The sequence below is a fragment of the Temnothorax americanus genome, unplaced genomic scaffold (genome assembly GCF_048541705.1).
Source record: "Temnothorax americanus isolate GAGA-0224 unplaced genomic scaffold, ASM4854170v1 Scaffold152, whole genome shotgun sequence".
In the NCBI taxonomy this organism is placed as follows: Eukaryota; Metazoa; Arthropoda; class Insecta; order Hymenoptera; family Formicidae; genus Temnothorax; species Temnothorax americanus.
In genome coordinates, this window is record NW_027509289.1 from 181,987 (window position 1) to 207,571 (window position 25,585).

The following is a 25,585-nucleotide window of genomic DNA, read 5'->3' on the forward strand; positions in this document are numbered from 1 at the left end:
ACTATGTGGACCTCGTCATCGGCAACCTGGGACACGTAGACATCGCATTCAACATATTATTACACCTGGACACCGAAAACTACGAAGCGCACTGTGTGGACCTCGTCATCGGCAACCTGGGACACGTGGACATCGAATTCAACGTATTATTACACCTGGACACCGAAAACTATGAAGCGCACTGTGTGGACCTCGTCATCGGCAACCTGGGACACGTGGACATCGAATTCAAGGTATTAATACACGTAGACACCGAAAACTACGGAGCGCACTATGTGGACCTCGTCATCGGCAACCTGGGACACCTAGACATCGAATTCAACGTACGATTACACCTGGACACCGAAAACTACGAAGCGCACTGTGTGGACCTCGTCATCGGCAACCTGAGACACGTGGACATCGAATTCAAGATATTAATACACGTAGACACCAAAAACTACGGAGCGCACTGTGTGGACCTCGTCATCGGCAACCTGGGACACGTAGACATCGCATTCAACGTATTATTACACCTGGACACCGAAAACTACGAAGCGCACTGTGTGGACCTCGTCATCGGCAACCTGGGACACGTGGACATCGCATTCAACGTATTATTACACCTGGACACCGAAAACTACGAAGCGCACTATGTAGACCTTGTCATCGGCAACCTGGGACACCTAGACATCGAATTCAACGTACGATTACACCTGGACCCCGAAAACTATGAAGCGCACTATCTGGATCTCGTCATCGGCAACCTGGGACACGTAAACATCGAATTCGAAGTATTATTACACCTAGACACCGAAAACTACGGAGCGCGATATCTGGACCTCGTCATCAGCAACCTGGGACACCTAAACATAGAATTCAAGGTATAAATACACGTAGACACCTAAAACTACGGAACTCACTATCTAAATTTCATCATCGGCAACCTGGAACACCTAGACATCGCATTCAACGTATTATTACACCTGGACACCGAAAACTACGAAGCGCACTATGTAGACCTTGTCATCGGCAACCTGGGACACCTATACATCGAATTCAACGTACGATTACACCTGGACCCCGAAAACTATGAAGCGCACTATCTGGATCTCGTCATCGGCAACCTGGGACACGTAAACATCGAATTCGAAGTATTATTACACCTAGACACCGAAAACTACGGAGCGCGATATCTGGACCTCGTCATCAGCAACCTGGGACACCTAAACATAGAATTCAAGGTATAAATACACGTAGACACCTAAAACTACGGAACTCACTATCTAAATTTCATCATCGGCAACCTGGAACACCTAGACATCGCATTCAACGTATTATTACACCTGGACACCGAAAACTACGAAGCGCACTATGTAGACCTTGTCATCGGCAACCTGGGACACCTAGACATCGAATTCAACGTACGATTACACCTGGACACCAAAAACTATGAAGCGCACTATCTGGATCTCGTCATCGGCAACCTGGGACACGTGAACATCGAATTCGAAGTATTATTACACCTAGACACCGAAAACTACGGAGCGCGATATCTGGAACTCGTCATCAGCAACCTGGGACACCTAAACATCGAATTCAAGGTATAAATACACGTAGACACCGAAAACTACGGAACTCACTATCTAGACATCATCATCGGCAACCTGGAACACCTAGACATCGCATTCAACGTATTATTACACCTGGACACCAAAAACTACGAAGCGCACTATGTGGACCTCGTCATTGGCAACCTGGGACACCTAGACATCGAATTCAACGTACGATTACACCTGGACACCAAAAACTATGAAGCGCACTATCTGGACCTCGTCATCGGCAACCTGGGATACCTAGACATCGCATTCAAGCTTAATTCATAAGAATCGACTTAAAAATTCCCTAGCGGCATTTTCTGCCAAGCGTAGAGAATCTTCTTTTCCGTTAACTCAATATATATTATTTATATATATACCTAATTTACCTAAATAGAAATCTTCCTTCTGACCGATAAGTCTATCGACCTAATTTCGAAATACGCGCGCGATATCGAAACTAGCGATACCTGCGCCGCCAGCGTCGAAAAAGTGAAAGTAACGTTTCTGATTATGACGTCATCATATCAGACGTCGGCGTTAGTAGAAGAAGAAGTATCTTAAAAATAAATTTTCACATTTGGACTTTGCGTCGCAATATCTCCGCTCGTAGGGCACGTAGCGGAATATTATGAGAGAAACCCCCCCCTAATTGGACCCCAAGCTATCGATCAAGCCTACTTAGAACTTGATCCGTTCACTCGTTATCGAGATCTCAACATCTCGGGTACTCGCAACCCGTCGCGTCGCGTAAAAGAGTCACGGTCGGTCTCGCTCCGCGTGTACTTGGCGCGAGACACTACCGTGTCTCTTGATTTAGATTTTTTAACGCACTTTATTAACAATTTAAAGCATTTATATAATATCTGTTGTTAAAGTTTTGACAACATATTTATCTTAAAAGTAATTTTGATGAAAAAAATTAAAATCTACACTTTGGAAAATTTTAGTTATTTATTAGAATATTTAGTAAATTGGAATATTTTAGAAAGGATTCGTCTAATTTCGACCTATCATTTCCACATTTATCAATAAAGTGGGTTTTGTTATACAATTTCAGTGCTGGGTTCGTGTATTTATGGCAAAATTACAATAGTATCAAAGACTGCGCAAACTATATTTTTCCTATAAAGCCATTTTATTTGTGCCAAATCGATAAGTACGTATTATGATACATTTATTACCCCAATGCCGTCATATGGTTTGAATGGCAGCAGGAAAACTACACCTAAAATGTACGTTGTGAAAGAATAACCTCAGGTCTAGCAAAGTGTACAAAATCAAAGTTTACATACCAACGTTAAAACTGGTGGAAAAAATGTAACCTTAATTTAACTTATATAAGTCGGATTCCAACGTTGGTACAACCTAAATTTGATTCCCCAAATTAGTGCAAAAGAGGGTTGAACGACGTAGCAAAAACGTTGGATACCAACGTTAAGTGTGTTTATCTTAACGTCGGGCGGACGTCAAAATGCTGCTTGGGCAGTAGCACTCCTCGTATAAAGGAGATCTCTCGATTTTCAATACCAGAGGAATGGCGGCTTTTCTTTCTCTCCTCGTGTGGTCTAAACGGACCGTAATGGCAGATATTGTCCTTCTCATCGTCTGGTTGAAAGGACCGTAATGGCGATTGCTTTTTCTCGTAATCGTGGATGTACAATAGTCCAATGCCGATTGTATCATTCTTCGTTGAAGAAGATCAAAATACTTGTAGACGTACATACAGAGTATCACACAGAATTTACAAAGTACTTAATGAAAGAATTAGCGTTGCAGTGGTCTCGAATAATGCGCAGTAAAATTTCTTCGCCCTCGCACATCCCCACTCTCACTTCTTGATCACGTGACGAACGCATGATCCGGAAACTAGTGCGCAGTCCGGTAAGCGCATCGAGCACCGCAGAAAAGTCACTATAGAGGCACGATCTGCCCTCCATCAGAGAGAAACCTGAGAGCGGCCACCGGGATCATTCCGTTCCAGCGGACGTAGAGACCCTCTAATAAGAGTCTGGCCACCTTGTCCCGCATTTTGATTGGTCCGCCATTTATGCGTGCTTCGGCAAACTTCGGAAGAATTCGTGCGTTCTCGTTCACTCACTCAGTTGAGATCGCACATTGCGCGAATATCATCGTGTATTCATCGTGTGTTTTAACCTTTCGCCCATTGTCATCGTGAAGCCACGTGTTGAAGCCTTTTGTCAGTGCTGGTCAATTCATATTTTTGATAATTTAAATATCATGATTTGGTGCTCAGCCCCATTTTGCAACAATTCTACCGCCAAAGGCTATATTTGTAAAATATTTCCGAAAAACCCTGAACGTCGGGCACAATGGGTTGCAAATATGAATGTGAAGAACTGGATACCAACTGACCGCTCATATTTATGCGAGGTAAGTTTTTTTTAAACTAAAAAAAGTGACTAAACACAGGTCATGTATATTAGATGTGTTTAATTGTAGGTTATAGAATAATATATAAAATAACGAAACTGACAAATTGTTCTAAGAACGTTCTATACTTTAGACTTATTTAACATACTAATTACAAATGTGTTTTTGGAAGGTGCATTTTTCTCCAGAAATGTGGGAGCGAAGGAGTGATAAAAAACCGAAGTTAAAACCAAACGCAGTGCCAACAATTTTTGGATACTGGCTTACAGAGAAAACTGCATTTAGACAGACTGAAGATGAGGTGACAAATTTTTTCATTATTATACTGTCGAAATAATAATTGTAGCTGTACGCAATCACTAATTCTTTGCATTATGACAGTTACCTTTAACAAATTCAACGCAAAATGAACAAAATTTTGCTGAATCAGTCATGAATGAAGAACAAAATGTTACAGACCAAGAGCACCAAACTGCTGCTAAGGTAAATATAACTGTACTTATTATTTTACTATCTATTATACTATTATATTATTATACTATAATTTTTTTTTAATATGACAATGTACATTAATTTTGACGTTTCTTTTATGACCTAGAAACCAATTAAAATTTTGTTTTTAGTGTTGACATTAACGATAGACTAATATTTCTATTTATCAAAATATTTATGTTAACATACAATAAAAAATGTTAACTTATTCTTTTTTTTTCATTAACAGCAAGAGAGGGAAAAAAAATTAGAAAAAGCTCTTGACATTCAAACCAAGCGTCTTTTAAGGATTCAGAGACAATCAAAAGCACTGAAAGATATGGTGCGTCGATTGAAATACATTATAAGTTAAGACAAATACAGGACAGCTTTGAAAATGGTATTTAATGAGGACCAAATTAAAGCTCTATGTAACAAACGGAGAACTGTAAAGAATTGGTCCAATAAGACCGTTGAACGTGCCTTGCAATTGAAATTCATCTGTGGTACCAGCGGATATGAAGAGCTCCTCCGACAAAACATGCCATTTCCGAGTATGCGTACATTTAGACAAAAATTAGAAAACCTTAAATTTGAGAGTGGTATTTCAAAGGAAATGTTAGATTTTCTGAAATTGAAAGTACCTAATTTAGAAAATGATACTGATCGCGAGTGCGGATTAGTTGTAGATGAAATGAGCATAACACCTGGGCATGTTTTTGATCCTTCAACGAACAAAAGGCTTGGCGATGTAACTTTTCCACATACAGAAGGTAAAGCCACGCATGCTCTAGTGTTAATGTTAACTGGGACAGCTTGCAGGTGGAAGCATGTCGTAGGCTATTACTTTACAGGGAATTCATTTGATAGTGAAACTTTAAAAGAAATTATGTTCCAGATCATACACATGTCTGAAGCAATTGGTCTTCGCGTCAATAGTATAACTTCCGACATGGGTTCCGGGAATATGGGGGTATGGAAATCTTGTGGGATAAGCACGGGTCGGTATTCGAAGGTAACTAGTCGCATCGTACACCCATGCGATCCTAACAGATTTTTATATTTCATAGCCGATGTACCGCATTTGCTTAAAAATTTGAAACAATCATTACTCAGTAACAAATTTTTTACCATACCTGAGGAATTTGTTATTAAGTATAATTTACCATCCGATAAGGTCAAAATTGAACATTTCGACGAATTGATTAGGCTACAGGAAGGTCTAGAATTTCTTCTAACGCCTAAATTAGATATAAGGAATAATAATACTTTTAACAAAATGCGAGTGGACAAAGCGAAGAATATGTTTTGCCCAAACATTAGTACTTCGTTTTTATTAGTGGCCGATGAAAACCAAAAACCGGAATATATTACCACTGCATGGTTTGTGAAAAATATATCTAAGTGGTTTTCATATATGACTTCGAGAAAATGTAAAATAGCGCTGGGCAAAAAAATGAAGAAATTTACAACGAAAAAATTTCTTTTCTGCGTGAAATGATCGACCTTTTTACTACCATGACAATAGGGAAAAATGAACATTTTAAACCCGTGCAAAGAGGTATGATCATTTCAACAACGTCAGTTATAAATTTCGTGGATTATCTTATAAATAATCGTGAATTTAAATTTGTATTAACTGGTCGATTTACGCAGGATTGTTTGGAGAACCTTTTCTCACAACTGCGTCAAAAAAATGTAATTCCAAATTGTTTACAACTCAAGAACGATTTGAAAATAGGGTAATTATGCAGTATAGGGGAAGCACCTCCGATGACCTTGACCTTGACATATGTTGTCAAGGTTACCCTCCTGAGTGACCTTCAGAAGGTTTTAGCCGTCGCTCGTTTTTTATTAAAAAGTTATTAACAAAAAATGTTTGGCGACCTCACCAATTTCAATGACCTTGATATATGTTGTCAAGGTTATGACCACGAGTGACCTTCAGAAAGTTTTAGCCGTCGCTCGCTATTCGTTAAAAAGTTATTAACAAAAAAAGTTTGGAAAGTATAGCATATATAGGTGCATATATAGGTTAGTTGACGCGCTTTAAACACTTAAATACTTTTAAAGCGCGTCACTAACCTACATAGGTACGATTTACTGCTTTAAATGTTGTGTTTTGGTAAAGCAGCGATTTTTTCGCAAAATAATGTATTCTCTGCTTTAACAAAAAATTTTCAATTTGTCAACAATTTACTGCTTATTTAAATGTTGTGTTTTGGTAAAGCAGCGACTTTCTCGCGAAATAAATTATTCTCTGCTTTAAAGAAAAACGTAATATTAGTCGTTTATGCCTCTCAGTACTTAAAATAACTGCTATATTTTCGAAACTTTTTTTGTTTATAACTTTTTAATAAAAAACGAGCGACGGCTAAAACCTTCTGAAGGTCACTCAGGAGGGTGACCTTGACAACATATGTCAAGGTCAAGGTCATCGGCGAGGTGCTTCCCCTATACTGCATAATTACTGAAAATAGTAGCTATGGTAATGTACTTGAAATCAATATCAAAGAGTAATTACGATCAAGATAATAGTGAATTTTTTTCTGGTTTTTTGGATTATTTAAACGACAAATCAAAAATGACTACAAAAACGAATTCGGTTGAATTATCGCAATTTGCTTCAGCTGCTTCAATCATTGATCACATTCCACCATTTGATTATGACAATATAATTGAATACAATAACATAGAGATGAATTGTTTGTACAACCTTGCAGGATACTGTTTGAAAGCTGTTCAACGGTCAACAATTACATGTTGTAAATGTATACAATCTGCAGGTTCTAAAAGTACCAGTACAGTTTAAATTTTCTAAATTAGTACGTTTAAAATGCTACAATACTAATACCCTGCACTTTGTTAATGAGGAAACATTTTGGGTATTCTTAAAATTGGAAAATATTTATCGACATTATCAACGGTATTTTTCAAAAATGCGTGACGTTAATTTGCTAAAATTTTTGTTTGACAAATTTTGTTCCGTTCCAGCAGATCACATCTTAAACTGCCATAATTTGCGCCAAAAATTATTCAAAAAGTTTGCTACGATTAGATTGAAACTTAAAAAAAAACATATATAGAGCTTCATCATTGCGTTTTTACAATAGTAAATCCATGGCTATGCACTATTCTTTTATGTAAACGGTATAATTGATGATATAGTAACAATTAATGGTGGCTACTTTAATGCATTATTGATATGTATTGATGCTTCATTTGTATTTGAATATACTTCGTATGGTAAAACATAAAATCTTATAGGTTTGCTAACAAAAGTTTATTTTTCATGTATGTCATGTATATAATGCGCTATAGGTACTGCCTAGTTGCAGGTTTCTTAAGTATTAGGAATCGGTTTTCCATTACTCTTGTAAAAAAAATTTAATTTAAGAGAAAGTACATAATATGCGATATATTCTGTGTACATGCGTCTTCAGTAATAATATATAAATAAACAAGTTAAAAGTGTAGCATGCTATGTATGTGAAGTATATGTGTATTTATCTTACAAAATTATATTTCTTTTTTATATGGAATACGAATATATGTTAACTCTTATAAAGTGTACATATACATGGAAATAAATGTCTCAGGATTGTTTACGCGTCATGTTTACGATTCATTTACGCAATGTACCATTTAATCAGATGAGTATTAGATGATGATGTAATTTATTATACACTACAGACATAATTATATTGGCATAAAAATTTTTCTATTTATTATTACTCTTACATACACAACCTAATTAATTTGCTTTCTTTATAATAACACGCAAAAGTATTTGACAATATGACTTGAATGACCTTTAATGTTTCGTGGGCCATGTCGTATCCTGATTTTGCAGATTTGTTACTTTAGTACAAAAGATCTATAACTTGTAAATTTCATAAAACATTTCTCGATGTAAAAATATACATAATGTGTCATTATATGTATGTTGATGCGTGATATATACTCTATACTGTGATATAAATTAAAATATATATCTCTCTCAAAAACATATAGTTTTAACATGGATGGAATTATTAATTTTTTAATTAAAATAATTTAAATCGACCTGACTGGCAATATATATAACATCTTTCCGATATGAACATTGAAAAACTGTGAGCCAACTTGGTTTGTCGGATTCACACAGCACTTTTTTTCAGATCAATATCGAGACATTATTAATTTTGACCATAATTTTGGTCCGTTGATGTAACTTCTAAATTAAATAATTTTTAATTTTATTGCGAAAAATATTACCCCAGCCAGGGTTTGAACCTGGAATCTCCCGTATACCGTGCGGGTGTCGTGCCAATTCGACCACTGGGGCTGTGGTAATATTTATCGCAATAACAACTGTAAGATGGAGCACCGATTACTAGGTCGACGGTGTATAATAAACAGAATAATAAATTTCTTTCGCCAGTATATAGAATAACAATTAAAGTAATTTAAATCGACCTGACTGGCAATATATATAACGTCTTTCCGATATGAACATTGAAAAATATTACCACAGCCCCAGTGGTCGAATTGGCACGACACCCGCACGGTATACGGGAGGTTCCAGGTTCAAACCCTGGCTGGGGTAATATTTTTCGCAATAAAATTAAAAATTATTTAATTTAGAAATTACATCAACGGACCAAAATTATGGTCAAAATTAATAATGTCTCGATATTGATCTGAAAAAAAGTGCTGTGTGAATCCGACAAACCAAGTTGGCTCACAGTTTTTCAATGTTCATATCGGAAAGACGTTATATATATTGCCAGTCAGGTCGATTTAAATTACTTTAATTGTTATTCTATATACTGGCGAAAGAAATTTATTATTCTGTTTATTATACACCGTCGACCTAGTAATCGGTGCTCCATCTTACAGTTGTTATTGCGATAAATATTACCACAGCCCCAGTGGTCGAATTGGCACGACACCCGCACGGTATACGGGAGGTTCCAGGTTCAAACCCTGGCTGGGGTAATATTTTTCGCAATAAAATTAAAAATTATTTAATTTAGAAATTACATCAACGGACCAAAATTATGGTCAAAATTAATAATGTCTCGATATTGATCTGAAAAAAAGTGCTGTGTGAATCCGACAAACCAAGTTGGCTCACAGTTTTTCAATGTTCATATCGGAAAGACGTTATATATATTGCCAGTCAGGTCGATTTAAATTACTTTAATTGTTATTCTATATACTGGCGAAAGAAATTTATTATTCTGTTTATTAATTTTTTATTATTTATTAATGAAAGTTTATACAAAGGTTATGATCTTAGAAGATCGAAGTCGACAAAAATACGTTTAATCAGACCACGTATAAATTATTTGGTATTTTTGATAATAATTATTTTAAAAAAAGATTTGTAATGTTAAAATACAGCTATTCATGAAGTGGTACGTCACGAAGAGGTAGGTTAAGTGTGCGCATGCGTCAACCGAGTGAGACGGTGAGCATATTGCTTTCTCACTCGTGTGATTCCACGCATAAATGGCGACCATCCAGTTGTGGCCAGACTCTTATTAGAGGGTCTCTACAGCGGACGTATACTGACGCGCCGCCTGAGAAAGTGGACGTCAACTACGTCGTTACGCTCGGTAACGGTACACACGCATGGTTCGTGTCCGAACTACTCTGATGGAGGGGATATGCCAATCGGCTGACTCGGCACTCGGCAAGCTTTGGCAAGCTTCGAGCGGGGAGAGAAGAGCCAGACATACGATCTGCTGTCTCCTCGCTTGAGCTGTGACGTAGCTGCTTAGCACGCGCCGGCTATGCTACGATGCCATGCATTTTGGGTATCGCTCCTCGCGTCTCGCCGAGTGCCAAGTTTCGAGTTGGCAAATCGACGATGCGCTATACGTTACATTTACGTTTATATTTACAAATTTTAATTTTTATTTTTATAAATAAGTAAATAAATAAATATATATATTTAAAATTTATAAATATAAAAATTGCAAATATAATTAATTAAAAAAATACTTATAAACATAAAAACTAAAATTCGTAAATGTAATGTATAAAAATCCCCGTTCTCTGACTAATATGCTCTTCTATCAACAAAGTAATCTTACATTAAAAACCTTTACTTTAGCATAATAGTATTTAAATTTAATATTTAAATGCATAACAATAATTACATATTAACTATATTGAGAAAAAAATAGTTTATAATGTTCTTTTTACTGTTATTAAATTTATATTAGCTATTAATGTTTATAAACAACAGAGATATTGGATTAAAATAAAAATTTTTTTAACAATTTCTTAAATAAACAATACATATGGTTAACGTTTCGACTATACTTAGTCTTCTTCGGAACGGATTACTACAATAGAAGAAGATAAATATAAAAAACATGATAATTAATGTTCAAGTTTACATACTAAAACATTAAACATTAGTCTAGACTAAAACATTAAACAATCATCTAATAATATAAGCAAAGTAAACAATAATCTAATTAAATCACAAATATAAAAACGCCGGAATAATCGAATAAAATCATAACAAGATAAATTCATATTGAGAAGTGGTAAAATCTCTTCCGTCGAATCAGGAAGAGAATGTAAAGAATTATTAACGGAGGTATTCTGATTTAAAAGATCTTTAAAATATATATTTTTCAGGAACTTTTTATAGGGAAACGAAGAAAGTGTGAATAACGTTAAACTTTGCATGTTTTCTTCACCTTATTTTAAAAATTTATTTTTATTTTTTAAGTAACAAAAATGCTCTTCTTTTCTGTTATATCCTGGTTACCATAAATGACAGACGGTGTAAATGATTCTAGCTGTTCTAGGTATCTGAAACGCAAAAAGCTAAAATTTTCTTATGCAGAAGAAGTATATGTGGCTATCGTCTGAACTAGAACTAAACCAATATTTCCATTCTAGGTTCTATAGGCGGCCTTTTTATCAAAAATATTATTAATCAATATTAAATAAACCATTTACGATCTGAGCTTAGATTTTATAGTGCCTAATAATATTTTTTATATACTATATTTACATATTTTTCCAACTTTAATCAACTACGCGCCGACTAACTTGTCAGACTTACAACACAGCTTCTATTGGATTAATAAAATCCCCTCACACCCCTCTAATTAAATTGATTTAAATAATAGTAAAGAATTTACTACTCCAACAGGAGCTGTGTTGTAAGTCTGACAAGTTAGTCGGCGCGCAATTTATTAAGATTGGAAAAAATATACGTGTAATACACAAAAAATATTATTAAGCTATAAGATCCAAGCTCAGATCGTACACGGCTTATTTAATATTGATTGATTGTATAACGGTCATAAAACGGTCTTATTTCTCTTATATTATTAAAAATATTATAACTTTTTTTTTCAAAATTTTATTAATATTTTATTTAAAAAAAAACTAATAAACGTATAATATATGTTTATTCTAGTTCAGACAATAGCCACACTTATTTTGAATAAGAAAATTTTTGGTTTTTGGGTTTCTGATACCTATAGAACAGCTAGAATCATTTAGTCTGTCTGTCATTTACACCTTCTAGTGATCAGGATATAACATAGAAAAGAAGAGCATTTTTCTTACTTAAAAAATAAAAATATATTCTTAAAATAAGATTAAAAAACATGCAAAGTTCAACGTTATTCGTTTTTTTTGTTCCCCTATAAAAAACTTCTATGTATAAAAAATACGTATTTTTAAAACCTTTCAAACCAGAAAATACGCCCTTAATTTATTAATTGTTATTAATATATCGTTTGCAGTTTAAAAATGTTTGATTATTAAAAACATTTGATTATTAAAATCTTACATTCAAAATAACGCTTATAGCAGATAAACAAAAATATTGTCTGTATTTGACATCACACTTGTGAAAATTAAGCGTGTAAAAAATCTGCAAAAAAAATGTAAACGTGCAAAGAAACTATTGTCAATAACATCACACATACACACTCAGAAGAAAATGTAAATAATTGATTTCTTTATTATTACAATAATTTGAATATTGAAATTATTTTGTACCATATGCTTTCTCACACTTATATGTATGTGATTAATAATAAAATATAGTAATGACAAATAATAAATTACAAGAGCGTATTCTGGTTTGAAAGATCTTAAGGACGTTCTCCGAAAAATCGATTTTCTCTAGATTTTCTTGAAACTGTGAATATACATTAATTTATAGGTGCTTTATAGGTGCTTTATGTGTAGTATAAATTTTAGTACCTTTTGCGGTATTAAAAATCGAGATACTGAGCTTCAAAGTTTTAACTTTTAACACGGAATTCCTATTCCGAGGTATTGTGAAACAGACATTTTAATAAATTGTGAAAAAAGTTTTTTCTAAATGTTTTTGCAAATTTAGTATATGATGCTTTATAAAAATAGAAATTAATAATATGCGATACGTTTCAATACCCTTGCGGTATTCGTTTTCAAGAAATATTTGTGTAAAGTACGTGATTTAAAGTTAACCTTTTTTTGCTTCCTCATAGAAGAAGTTTTGTGATGGTAAAAAATTTTTTTTTCTAGATTTTGATGCATGGAAATAGGTTTAGCATGTTCTAAAGTGTCGAGAAATTATATTAGTAAAAAATGTCCGGAAGTGTGTGTGTGTGTGTGTGTGTGTGTGTGTGTGTGTGTGTGTGTGTGTGTGTGTGTGTGTGTGTGTGTGTGGGTGTGGGTGTGGGTGTGGGTGTGGGTGTGGGTGTGGGTGTGGGTGTGGGTGTGGGTGTGGGTGTGGGTGTGGGTGTGGGTGTGGGTGTGGGTGTGGGTGTGGGTGTGTGTGAGAGTGTGTGGGTGTGTGAGTGTGGGTGTGGGTGTGGGTTGGTGTGGGTGTGGGTGTTGGGTGAGGGTGTGGGTGTGGGTGTGGGTGTGGGTGTGGGTGTGGGGTGGGGTTTGGTGTGGGTGTGGGTGTGGGTGTGGGTGTGGGTGGGTGTGGTGTGGTGTGGTGTTGGTGTTGGTGTAGGTGTTGGTGTGGGTGTGGGTGTGGGTGTGGGTGTGGGTGTGGGTGTGGGTGTGGGTGTGTGTGTGGGTGTGGGTGTGGGTGTGGGTGTGTGTGTGCGTGTGCGTGTGCGTGTGCGTGTGCGTGTGCGTGTGCGTGTGCGTGTGCGTGTGCGTGTGCGTGTGTGTGTGTGTGTGTGTGTGTGTGTGTGTGTGTGTGTGACGGTGAATGACGGCTTATAATTAAGTATAGGATAAGTTAGGATAAGTTTATATTTTTAAAGCGATTAGAATTAAGTATAGAATAAGTATAGAATAAGTATAGAATGAGTAATATTTACATTGGTAAAAGGTCTCTTTCTCTTTCGAATAATGCGGCTTATGATTAAGTATAGGATAAAAGGTCTCTCTCTCTTTCTCTCTCTAGCAGCGCCAAGTTTTTTGACAAGAAAAATTTATGTTATTTAATAAAATATTTTTATTTTTTGTACTGTTACCTCTGTAATTCTTTGCGATGCGATTAAATCTTTTAAAATACATATATAAACTTTGTATTTAAATACCTTGTATTTCCTTGTTGGATTTAAATATTTTAATAAAATATTTGTATTTTGTACTGTTACCTCTGTGTAATTCTTCATGATTCAATCTTTTATTCTAATCGAAGAAAAGCAGTGGTAATATTGTACCTCAAAAAAACCTAAGTATCAAGTGGTAGAGGTAATCTTTGTATCTCGAAAAATACACTGAGAAAAAAAATTGTTAATTCCAAGAAATATTTAGTTCGATACGTTCAACTAAACATTTTAGTTAGTTAAGTAAATATTAATTGTTTCAACAATTTATTTCGTTTTTTTAATCAAGAATTAATTAATTCAACTAATGTTTAGTTAACTAACTAAAATGTTTAGCTAAACGTATCGGACTAAATATTTCTTGGGATTGACACATTTTTTTTCTCAGTGTATGTTCTTTGTAATTGGCGCTGTAATTTAAAAAGAGATATCATTTCTTTTTTGTAATTGTAATAAAATAATAGATCACTTGAAGCGCGACTCATTTTTCATAAGGTAACGTAATTTTGTGATGTGTATCACTTGAGTAATAATTTTTTGGAAATAAAAATACTACTGTTTAGATTTTTTCGAGATTTTTCAAGATACAAAGATTACGTCTACCACTTGTTACTTAGATTTTTTTGAGGTATAATACTACCACGTCTACCACTGTTTTTTTTTTTTCAAGGTAACAACATATTTGGAAATAAAAATACTACTGTTTAGTTTTTTCGAGATTTTTCGAGATACAAAGATTACGTCTACCACTTGTTACTTCGGTTTTTTCGAAGTAAAGATACTACTGCTTAGGTTTTTTCGAGATTTTTCGAAATACATACAAAGATTACGTCTACCACTTGTTACTTCGGTTTTTTCGAGGTAAAGATACTACTGCTTAGGTTTTTTCAAGATTTTGTCGAAATACAAAGATTACGTCTACCACTTGTTACTTAGATTTTTTTGAGGTATAATAGTACCACTGTTTTTTTTTCGAGGTAACAACATATACACTACTATGCGTGTACTTGGCGCCTTTCTTTACCTTTTTTTTAAAAAAAGTAATTTTGTACAGATATCACGCCTTTTTGTAATATTACGCATTGTATAAACAGTATGTACAGGGTGTTATTTCGAGGTATAATACTACCACTTTGTTTTTTTCGAGGTAACAACATAATACATATATACTACTATGCGTGTACTTGGCGCATTTTTTTACCTTTTTTTAAAAAAAGTAATTTTGTACGGATATCACGCCTTTTTGTAGTATTACGCATTGTATAAACAGTATGTACAGGGTGTTATTTCGAGGTATAATACTACCACTTTGTTTTTTTTGAGGTATCAACATAATACATATGTACTACTATGCGTGTACTTGGCGCCTTTTTTTACCTTTTTTTTTGAAAAAGGTAATTTTGTACGGATATCACGCTTTTTTGTAGTGTTACGCATCTTAATCTTAACAGAAAAAAATTACATCTTATAAAGAAATGTGTCTGAAGTTGTAAATATATATATATACATATTGCCGGACATTGCTTTTATGTAAAATATGCATGTATATTACGTTGCTTGTATAAATTATTTCTTACCAACTTTTTCCAAAAATAATATATAAAGACCTTTAGCACCTGTAGGCCATCGTTTATTTTCTATAATTTTTCCATCATCAAATTCAATCCAAAATGTCTTTTCTCTACACATACTTGTATAATGACCATCTTCAATAGATGTACCCTGATGAAATATAGTATTCATTACTTTATACTGCTGTTTCGCTATCGATATCTTAGTTGTTGATATGCTAGTTAAATTAAATGTCTGTGGTATTTTCACTAATTTATTATCCTGTGACGAGAACGAAATTAAATGAATGATAACTATTTCTTTCGTCAACGTTAATTCATTTCTAAATACTAGATTTCCTGCACAAAATTGGCATGTTTTTCCATATAACGGACCCCAATTTAAAAATGTATCCTTTAATAAATTATTAAGACCGTGACTCTTTTACGCGACGCGACGGGTTGCGAGTACCCGAGATATTGAGATCTCGATAACGATGAGTGAACGGATCAAGTTCTAAGTAGGCTTGATCGATAGCTTGAGGTCCAATTAGGGGGGGGGGGGGGTTTCTCTCATAATATTCCGCTGCGTGCCCTACGAGCGGAGATATTGCGACGCAAAGTCCAAATGTGAAAATTTATTTTTAAGATACGAATACGTATATACTTCTAACGCCGACGTCTTATATGATGACGTCATAATCAGAAACGTCACTTTCACTTTTTCGACACTGGTGGCAAGCGGTTCTGATTATACAATATAATTATATACGATAAGGTTATACATATACATAAAATACCTGAACGCAATTTTATTTTTTATAATAAAACAATACGAATGCATTCATCTCTAATTACTTTTCAATTATTTTTAATGTGTATCATATATATATATATATATATATATATATAGATTATACAGAGACATTATTATATATAGAGATTATTATATAGAGACATTATATAGACATTATTATATATAGAGATTATTTAGAGACATTATATAAAGATTATATAGAGACAAAGATTAAATCCTGTTGCTCTCAACGTCTGCCTCTGCCTCTGCCTCGTCTACCTCAATGGTAATTGGATGATGACAATTTATATAAGAAGGCCATGAACCTTTCTTCTTGCCGTCGTATCCCTGCGGCTCTGCCTCTTGGTCTTCGAACTGTAAAATAATAAAATTGTATAAGAAATTTTATGAATTAAATACATATAATATGAATTAAATTTTTCATATATAACAAGAAGATATTTATTAATTTCGATTAAGATGGTATGTTTGTTTGTTATTGCGATAAATGTTACCACATGCCTCAGTGGTCGAATTGAGGCGACGCCTGCACGGATAGCGGGAGGTTCCAGGTTCAAACTCTGGCTGGGGTAATACTTTTCGTAATCGCAATCAAATTATTGGCGGAATATATCATAAATATGTCATTACTTTCTGTTAAATATACATAATATTAATATTACCTTGTCTATCATCTTCGGCATCGAAACGAGCAGCGGCACGATCGGCGACGACGGGATCAGCGGCGACAGGTCCGGCGGCGACAGGATGGTCGGCGACGACGGAACCAGCGGCGACAGGTCCAGCGGCGACAAAACTGGCGGCGACAGGTCCGGCGGCGACGACGGAACCGGCGGCGACGGGACCGGCAGCGATATCGGTGGCTGATTTTTCTTCCAATGATAATTCTAGCTCGAAATCGGCGAAATCGTTATCATCTATATCCATCTAAAATAAAATAAAAATAGCAACATTGTAATTATGTGAAATTATGTGAAATATATATTGAAAAGACAGTACTTACCATTTGTACTTTCGCGATTTCTCTCAGTATAAAACGGTGGTTTCGTTGGCTCCTGCCTCTAACCGAGGACAATACGGCCAGTATTTGCCATCATATATATATCAAGATATATATAATATCAACAACCTGTTCACCGTTCTCTGGATAGAATTGTAACACTGCTCTTGCGTTTCTTGACAGACATGCATACAACGTTAATAAGAAACGATATAAACGTTTTGTAGGATTGTGCAAAGTTTTGCTTGCATAGCACAACCACAAGCGCAGAAATACTGACAGCCCCATCAAACGCACCAGCTTTAAATGGCAATCCTTGACCTAAAAAATAAAATAATGTATTAATATGATATTATGGCTACGGTCAACGTGACACTACAAATGCTTCGAAGCATTCCTCTTCTCTTTTCTTTCAATGAAGAAAGAAGGAGAAGAAGAACGCTCCAGAGCATTTGTATCACGTTGACCGTAGCCTATATATCAAGATATATATAATATCAACAACCTGTTCACTGTTCTCTGGATATAATTGTAACACTGCTCTTGCGCTTCTTGACAGACATGCATACAACGTTGATAAGAAACGATATAAACGTCTTGTAGGATTGTGCAAAGTTTTGCTTGCATTTGCACAACCACAAGCGCAGAAATACTGACAGCCCCATCAAACGTACCAGCTTTAAATGGCAATCCTTGACCTAAAAAATAAAATAATGTATTAATATGATATTATGGCTACGGTCAACGTGACACTACAAATGCTTCGAAGCATTCCTCTTCTCTTTTCTTTCAATGAAGAAAGAAGGAGAAAAAGAACGCTCCAGAGCATTTGTATCACGTTGACCGTAGCCTATATATCAAGATATATATAATATCAACAACCTGTTCTCACCGTTCTCTGGATAGAATTGTAACACTGCTCTTGCGCTTCTTGACAGACATGCATACAACGTTGATAAGAAACGATATAAACGTCTTGTAGGATTGTGCAAAGTTTTGCTTGCATAGCACAACCACAAGCGCAGAAATACTGATAGCCCCATCAAACGTACCAGCTTTAAATGGCAATCCTTGACCTAAAAAATAAAATAATGTATTAATATGATATTATGGCTATGGTCAACGTGACACTACAAATGCTTCGAAGCATTCCTCTTCTCTTTTCTTTCAATGAAGAAAGAAGGAGAAGAAGAACGCTCCAGAGCATTTGTATCACGTTGACCGTAGCCTATATATCAAGATATATATAATATCAACAACCTGTTCTCACCGTTCTCTGGATAGAACTGTAACACTGCTCTTGCGCTTCTTGACAGACATGCATACAACGTTGATAAGAAACGATATAAACGTCTTGTAGGATTGTGCAAAGTTTTGCTTGCATAGCACAACCACAAGCGCAGAAATACTGACAGCCCCATCAAACGTACCAGCTTTAAATGGCAATCCTTGACCTAAAAAAAAAAAAAATGTATTAATATGATATTATGGCTACGGTCAACGTGACACTACAAATGCTTCGAAGCATTCCTCTTCTCTTTTCTTTCAATGAAGAAAGAAGGAGAGGAAGAACGCTCCAAAGCATTTGTATCACGTTGACCGTAGCCTATATATCAATCATCGCACAAAATTTTTTAATTGCAAATCGGAAACGTACCTCGAGTTGAGCTCTTCTGCGATCAACGAAGTCGGGATCGAACGTGTCAGTCGTCACTTTCTGCTTTCTGCCAAGCGTAGAGAACCTTCTTTTCCGGCAGCGATAGTAGATGGGTGCGTTCAGCCGATACTCCGCTAGCCTAGCAATCGTGAGCAGTCGCTCGTTTCCTCTCCTTTTAATCCATTGGGTCAAAGGAGAGGAAACGAGCGAAAACGAGCGACTACTCACGATTGCTAGGCTAGCGAAGTATCGGCTGAACGCACCCAATGTAGGGATACGAAATCTTTAGATAAGCACGAAGCAATTCAATTCAGTATATCGCCGGCACGATTACGGTGTTACTGCCGTTTCGCGTACGCGCGTATGCGCGCGTTGTCGCACCTTACCTCGCGACGCGTAATAAAGAGTCACACGATCGGTCTCGCTCCGCGCGTACTACCGTGTCTCTCGATCGATCGAGATAGGTTAACTGATCAGATGATGAACTGACTGACAGGATAGCGCTCTAAACGAACGCACTGTCTGCACTGCACTGCACTGCGACACTAACGCCGCTAGCCGCCAGTGTCGAAAAAGTGAAAGTGACGTTCTCTGTTTGTTACATGTATGTTATAAAGAAAAGCGGTTGACGGAGACGACGTATCTTAAAAATAAATTTTCGCATTTGGACTTTGCGTCGCAATATCTCCGCTCGTAGGGCACGTAGCGGAATATTATGAGAGAAACCCCCCCCTAATTGGACCCCAAGCTATCGATCAAGCCTACTTAGAACTTGATCCGTTCACTCGTTATCGAGATCTCAACATCTCGGGTACTCGCAACCCGTCGCGTCGCGTAAAAGAGTCACGGTCGGTCTCGCTCCGCGTGTACTTGGCGCGAGACACTACCGTGTCTCTTGACCTTGAATTTGATGGCCACGTGTTCCAAGTTGCCGATGACGAGGTCCACATAGTGCGCTTCGTAGTTTTCGGTGTCTACATGTATTAATACCTCGAATTCGATATCTACGTGTCCTACATTGGGTGCGTTCAGCCGATACTTTGCTAGCCTAGCAATCGTGAGCAGTCGCTCGTTTTCGCTCGTTTCCTCTTTTTTGACTTACTGGATTAAAAAGAGAAGAAACGAGCAAAAACGAGCAACTGCTCACGATTGCTAGGCTAGCGGAGTATCGGCTGAACGCACCCATTCAGATTTAAAGTTATTAATACACCTAGACACCAAAAACTATGAAGCGCATTATGTGGACCTTGTCATCAGCAACCTGGGACACCTAGACATCAATTTCAAGGTATTAATACACGTAAACACCGAAAACTACGGAGCGCAATATGTGGACCTTGTCATCGGCAACCTGGGACACCTAAACATTGAATTCAACATATTATTACACCTGGACACCGAAAACTACGAAGCGCACTATGTGGACCTCGTCATCAGCAACCTGGGACACGTAGACATCAAATTCAACGTACGATTACACCTGGACACCGGAAACTATGAAGCGCACTATCTGGATCCCGTCATCGGCAACCTGGGATACGTGGACATCGAATTCAAAATATTAATACACGTAGACACCGAAAACTACGGAGCGCACTATGTGGATCTTGTCATCGGCAACCTGGGACACCTAGACATCGAATTCAACGTACAATTACACCTGGACACCGAAAACTATGAAGCGCACTATCTGGATCTCGTCATCGGCAACCTGGGACACGTGAACATCAAATTCGAGGTATTATTACACCTAGACACCGAAAAATACGGAGCGCGATATCTGGACCTCGTCATCGGCAACCTGGGACACGTGGACACCGAAAACTACGGAGCGCACTATGTGGACCTTGTCATCGGCAACCTGGGATACCTAGACATCGAATTCAACGTACGATTACACCTGGACACCGGAAACTATGAAGCGCACTATCTGGATCCCGTCATCGGCAACCTGGGATACGTGGACATCGAATTCAAAATATTAATACACGTAGACACCAAAAACTACGGAGCGCACTATGTGGACCTCGTCATCGGCAACCTGGGACACGTAGACATCGAATTCAACGTATTATTACACCTGGACACCGAAAACTATAAAGCGCACTATCTGGACCTTGTCATCGGCAACCTGGGATACATAGACATCAAATTCAAGCTTGATTCATAAGAATCGACTTAAAAATTCCCTAGCGGCACTTTCTGCCAAGCATAGAGAACCTACTTTTCCGTTGACTCAATATTTATTTTATATATATACCTAATTTTTACTTAAATAGAAATCTTCCTCCTGACCGATAAGTTTATCGACCTAATTTTGAAATACGCGCGCGATATCGAAACTGGCGATACCTGCGCCGCCAGCGTCGAAAAAGTGAAAGTGACGTTTCTCTGATAGATCGCAGCGTTAGGAGGAGACGTATCTTAAAAATAAATTTTCACATTTGGACTTTGCGTCGCAATATCTCCGCTCGTAAGGCACGTAGCGGAATATTATGAGAGAAACCCCCCCCTAATTGGACCCCAAGCTATCGATCAAGCCTACTTAGAACTTGATCCGTTCACTCGTTATCGAGATCTCAACATCTCGGGTACTCGCAACCCGTCGCGTCGCGTAAAAGAGTCACGGTCGGTCTCGCTCCGCGTGTACTTGGCGCGAGACACTACCGTGTCTCTTGATTCAAATTTTTTTTTTAGAAAAGTGTGTTTTATTCTATAGTTTTTTTAATATTTGAGATAGCGATCTATTTCTAATTTTATTATATTTTTCAGTCTTTTTTTTCTACCCTTATTTCATATATAATTTTTTTAAGATTTAGTTGATTAGACCCAGTTTTATACGCGATCAAAGGTTCATAATTTTGATCGCATATAAAGCTAATTCTAATCAACCGAATTTAAAAGAATTATATATGAAATATAGGGGTAAAAAAAAGACTGAAAAATATAATAAAATTAGAAATAGATCGATATCTCCAAGTTTGCGGAAGTTAAAGCTTCCTCTGTGAGGAAGCCAAGTGCAAATTACACAAATTACCTGTCATCCACATATTTAGTATAGTCTAAATTATCTTAATTTTTTTTAGTTGTTATATGTAATATTTAGTAAATTAACTTTTGTAAAATAAAATTTTTTTTAAGCATGAATACAAGTTGAGTATGACTGGAGCCGGAGAAGGTCTTTAAAAATAGGTATTTTTCAGGAATTTTTTATAGGGGAACGAAGAAAGCGAATAACGTTAAACTTTGCATGTTCTTTTAATCTTATTTTAAAAATCTATAATATTTTTATTTTTTAAGTAAGAAAAGCATTCTACTTTTTTGTTACTTTTATGTTATATCTTGATCACTAAAAGCCGTAAGTATGAGAGACGAAGTAAATGATTCTAGCTGTTCTAGGTATCAGAAACGTAAAAACCAAAAATTTTCTTATTCAAAATAAGTGATATGGCTATCGTCTAAACTAGAATAAATATTTTCTTTTAATAAAATACTAATAAAATTTTGAAAAAAGTTATAATATTTTTAATAAAAAAACCGCTCAGAATGGAAATATTGATTTAGTTTTAGTTCAGACGATAGCCACACTTCTCCTGCAGAATAAGAAAATTTTAGCTTTTTGCGTTTCAGATACCTCAAACAGCTAGAATTATTTACACCGTCTGTCATTTATAGTGACCAGGGTATAACAGAAAAGAAGAGCATTTTTGTTACTTAAAAAATAAAAATAAATTTTCAAAATAAAGTGAAGAAAACATGCAAAATTCAACGTTATTCACTTTCTTCGTTTTCCTATAAAACATTCCTGAAAAATATATATTTTAAAGATCTTTTAAGGAGGTTTTGAAGCGATCCAGTTGAGTCAATTGACGGTTTAGAAAAAAGTTTTTTATTAGGTCATTAAAAAATCTGTATTAGGTATCATTTTATTCTCCATACGCTGCTATTGCATATAACGTATAGTAAAAGTATCATATTATGCATCTTTATATTTTAATTAGCTAAAAACGAAACACTTTTTTGCCAATGCCAACTTGAAAACTTGTGGTATTGCTAATTATTTCAATATATAAAAATGGCATGAATATATGTTTTGCTGTTGATAGAATGAAATAATGATTCTTACTGGTAGCTCCTTTGACAATTATATAAGCTATCGGTTTTTTAATAACTTTCCGTCGATTATATTAAATACGATTGAAACTTGTAAAAGTAGGAGTAAGAAATAAAATTAATTAATTTCGCTTACGTCGTTGATCCAGCTAGTTTAAATCGAAAATAGTCTTCTACTCTTACTCCTTACGCCAGCTTTATTCCGTATTGTAGACCACGCTTTTTTTTTTACACAGAATTGTTAACAGAGATACAATTCTCTATACAGAAATACAGACTCGTATCTCTGCTTACACACAATTGTATTTACTTGATTATAACTACACTTACATATATTATGTTACTGCGTGTTTATTTGTTGTAAAAATTATTTATTTTAATTTTGCTTACAGGATTTATACTTCACAGATAATCAAATTAACTATTTTGCATTGTGTGTATATACACGTATGAAAAAGGAAACATATACGGAGGAAATATCTAATCAAATTAGAAAAATAAAAAGACATCAGGTAAATACATTATTTTTTAAATCAAATGTAATTTTGAGATTATTATACAAAGTGTATTATATAAAGAAGCTTAATTTAAACTGCATGCAGCAAGCATCGGAGCAGCAGCCAATGCTACTCGATGCTTGCTGCCCCAAAATCAACTGTTGGATTTTGAGCGAGCAGCATTGACTGCTGCTTCGATGCTTGCAGCATGCAATCTGAATTAGACTAGAGTGTCTATTCTTTGGAAAAATATCCAATACATTTACATTTGTTACTTTACTGTTTATTTATTGTGAAAATTATTTATTTCAGTTTCTCTTACTGGATTTTTACATGATATTTCCATATATGTATATTGCGCTGCAGGGTATATATGTGTAAAACAATTATAGAGGAAATTATAGAAAAAATTATAGAAGAAGTATCTAATCTAAAAAATAAAAGGGGCCAAGTTAGAAAATATAGGAGGGCATTAGGTAAGTACATTACTTTTCAAATCAAATGCAATTTTGATATTTATACAGAGTGTCAGAATGTATTATATACAGAGTGTCTAATTCTCTAGAAAACCTAGAAAATATGGAATTTGCAGGGATTTCTTTTTTTACTTTTAAAAATCAGAGAATTTGCATGAAAGTATATTTTTTTATAACTCGGAATTTTTTCAATAATTCTATTTTACCATGTTGTTCCTCTATTGCAACTCTATTATTATCCTTCTATTTACAAACAATTATTCTATCTCTATTGTTAATCTGATCTCTATTATTGGTCAAGTCATGAATTATATCTGTTTAAAATGTTATCTAAGTGTATATATTTACTGCATACGTGCGTCTTTTCGACGCACTTATACTGTTAAATTCTGTCTCTAACACGTCCGGGTTAGCGATTGATCACTCGGGGGGTAGGGTCGGGGATGGCCGCACTCGCCTTCGGCTCGTGCGTCTACCTTCCCCTCCTCTCTTCGTGGCTAATCTCTGACTCCTGGATTGATTAGGAAATGTACTATTCTGTTTGTACTTTCAATGTCATATTGAAAATTTAAATATATAAAAAACATATATAAAAACATATATAAAAAATCGAAAATATATCAATTATATATTAATAGTTAATTGAATACAAATTTTTATTTTAATTCTTACAATTAATGATAAAATAAAAATGTAAGTTAAATGAAAAGTGCTTATCTTTACAAAGGTCATTCAATAGTTGTCACATTATATTCTTTACGCATATATATAATTTTTCTTTTTTATTAAGTTCTCGAAATTAAACTTCACAAAATTATATTTTTTTACTTGAATGACAAATATGATGAATCTGTAATTATTTAATCAATCACGAGTAATAATTTCTTACATATAAATTGTATAAGTGCCAATTTAGAGTTTTCTTAAACCTAAGTAATAATAAAATTTTGTGCAAATTCCATGATTTTTAAAAGTAAAAAAGAAATCCTTAAGAATTTCATATTTTCTAGGTTTTCCAGAGAATTAGACACTTTGTATATAATATGTTCTGACACTCTGTACAATAATGTAATATCTTTAAATAAAAAAACATGAGAAACTTATGTTTAAAAAAATATGTTGTGTGAAAGTTTGTTATATGTATGCAGATTTTTAAAGTTTTAAAGATAAAACTATATTATTGTTAATATCAAATAATTTATAAATATGAAATTATTATTATTATTATTGAAATTATTATTATTATTATTGAAGAAAGAAAAACAATAATGTGGAAGTTCATTTTTCACAGTTACAGTTTTTTTAAAGACGCAAATTTATATGAATATAAAGTAATACTTTTTATACATTGCATTAATTTAGAAGTTCCCTATGTATTATGTGACTGCATTAGACCCAGGAAATTTTATTTGTGCGATTATAATGTAACATATCTTACTTAATATAATTTTTATCTGAAGCACGTTTATCATATAGTCTCAGTAATGTATCAGTTTTGTAATAATATTAACA

General features: G+C 35.1%; 2 protein-coding genes and 2 long non-coding RNA genes across 4 annotated transcripts in view; 2 read left to right on the top strand and 2 right to left on the bottom strand.

Annotated features, from left to right (window-relative positions):
- Window positions 1-24,295, top strand: part of LOC143895326 (uncharacterized) — an 89,030-nt gene extending 64,735 nt beyond the window's left edge. The window contains exons 2-3 of the long non-coding RNA XR_013256277.1: window positions 23,493-23,612; window positions 23,910-24,295. This is a non-coding gene — a long non-coding RNA (uncharacterized LOC143895326). The remainder of the gene's footprint in view (window positions 1-23,492; window positions 23,613-23,909) is intronic.
- Window positions 13,495-13,927, top strand: LOC143895338 (uncharacterized). Its single transcript, XR_013256287.1, has 2 exons — window positions 13,495-13,740; window positions 13,792-13,927. It is a non-coding gene; the product is annotated as an uncharacterized LOC143895338 (long non-coding RNA).
- On the bottom strand, window positions 16,498-17,517 carry LOC143895332 (uncharacterized). The gene is made up of 3 exons (XM_077402386.1): window positions 17,334-17,517; window positions 16,993-17,257; window positions 16,498-16,684 (listed from the first exon to the last, which is right to left on the bottom strand). The coding sequence occupies exons 1-3, from the start codon at window positions 17,334-17,336 to the stop codon at window positions 16,590-16,592; spliced, it is 363 nt and encodes a 120-aa protein (XP_077258512.1). The 5' UTR covers window positions 17,337-17,517; the 3' UTR covers window positions 16,498-16,589.
- Window positions 17,642-18,800, bottom strand: LOC143895333 (uncharacterized). Its single transcript, XM_077402387.1, has 3 exons — window positions 18,601-18,800; window positions 18,223-18,406; window positions 17,642-18,028 (listed from the first exon to the last, which is right to left on the bottom strand). The coding sequence occupies exons 1-3, from the start codon at window positions 18,749-18,751 to the stop codon at window positions 18,010-18,012; spliced, it is 354 nt and encodes a 117-aa protein (XP_077258513.1). The 5' UTR covers window positions 18,752-18,800; the 3' UTR covers window positions 17,642-18,009.
- Window positions 24,296-25,585: the final 1,290 nt, after the last annotated feature.

Coding starts and splice junctions, on each gene's coding strand:
- LOC143895332 (XM_077402386.1), bottom strand. Junction 16,685..16,992: donor TGCCGAAGATGATAGACAAG/GTAATATTAATA, acceptor ATTATTTTACAG/TTCGAAGACCAAGAGGCAGA.
- LOC143895333 (XM_077402387.1), bottom strand. CDS start 18,751: ATGGGGCTGTCAGTATTTCTGCGCTTGTGGTTGTGCTATGCAAGCAAA. Junction 18,407..18,600: donor ACAGTTCTATCCAGAGAACG/GTGAGAACAGGT, acceptor TTTATTTTTTAG/GTCAAGGATTGCCATTTAAA.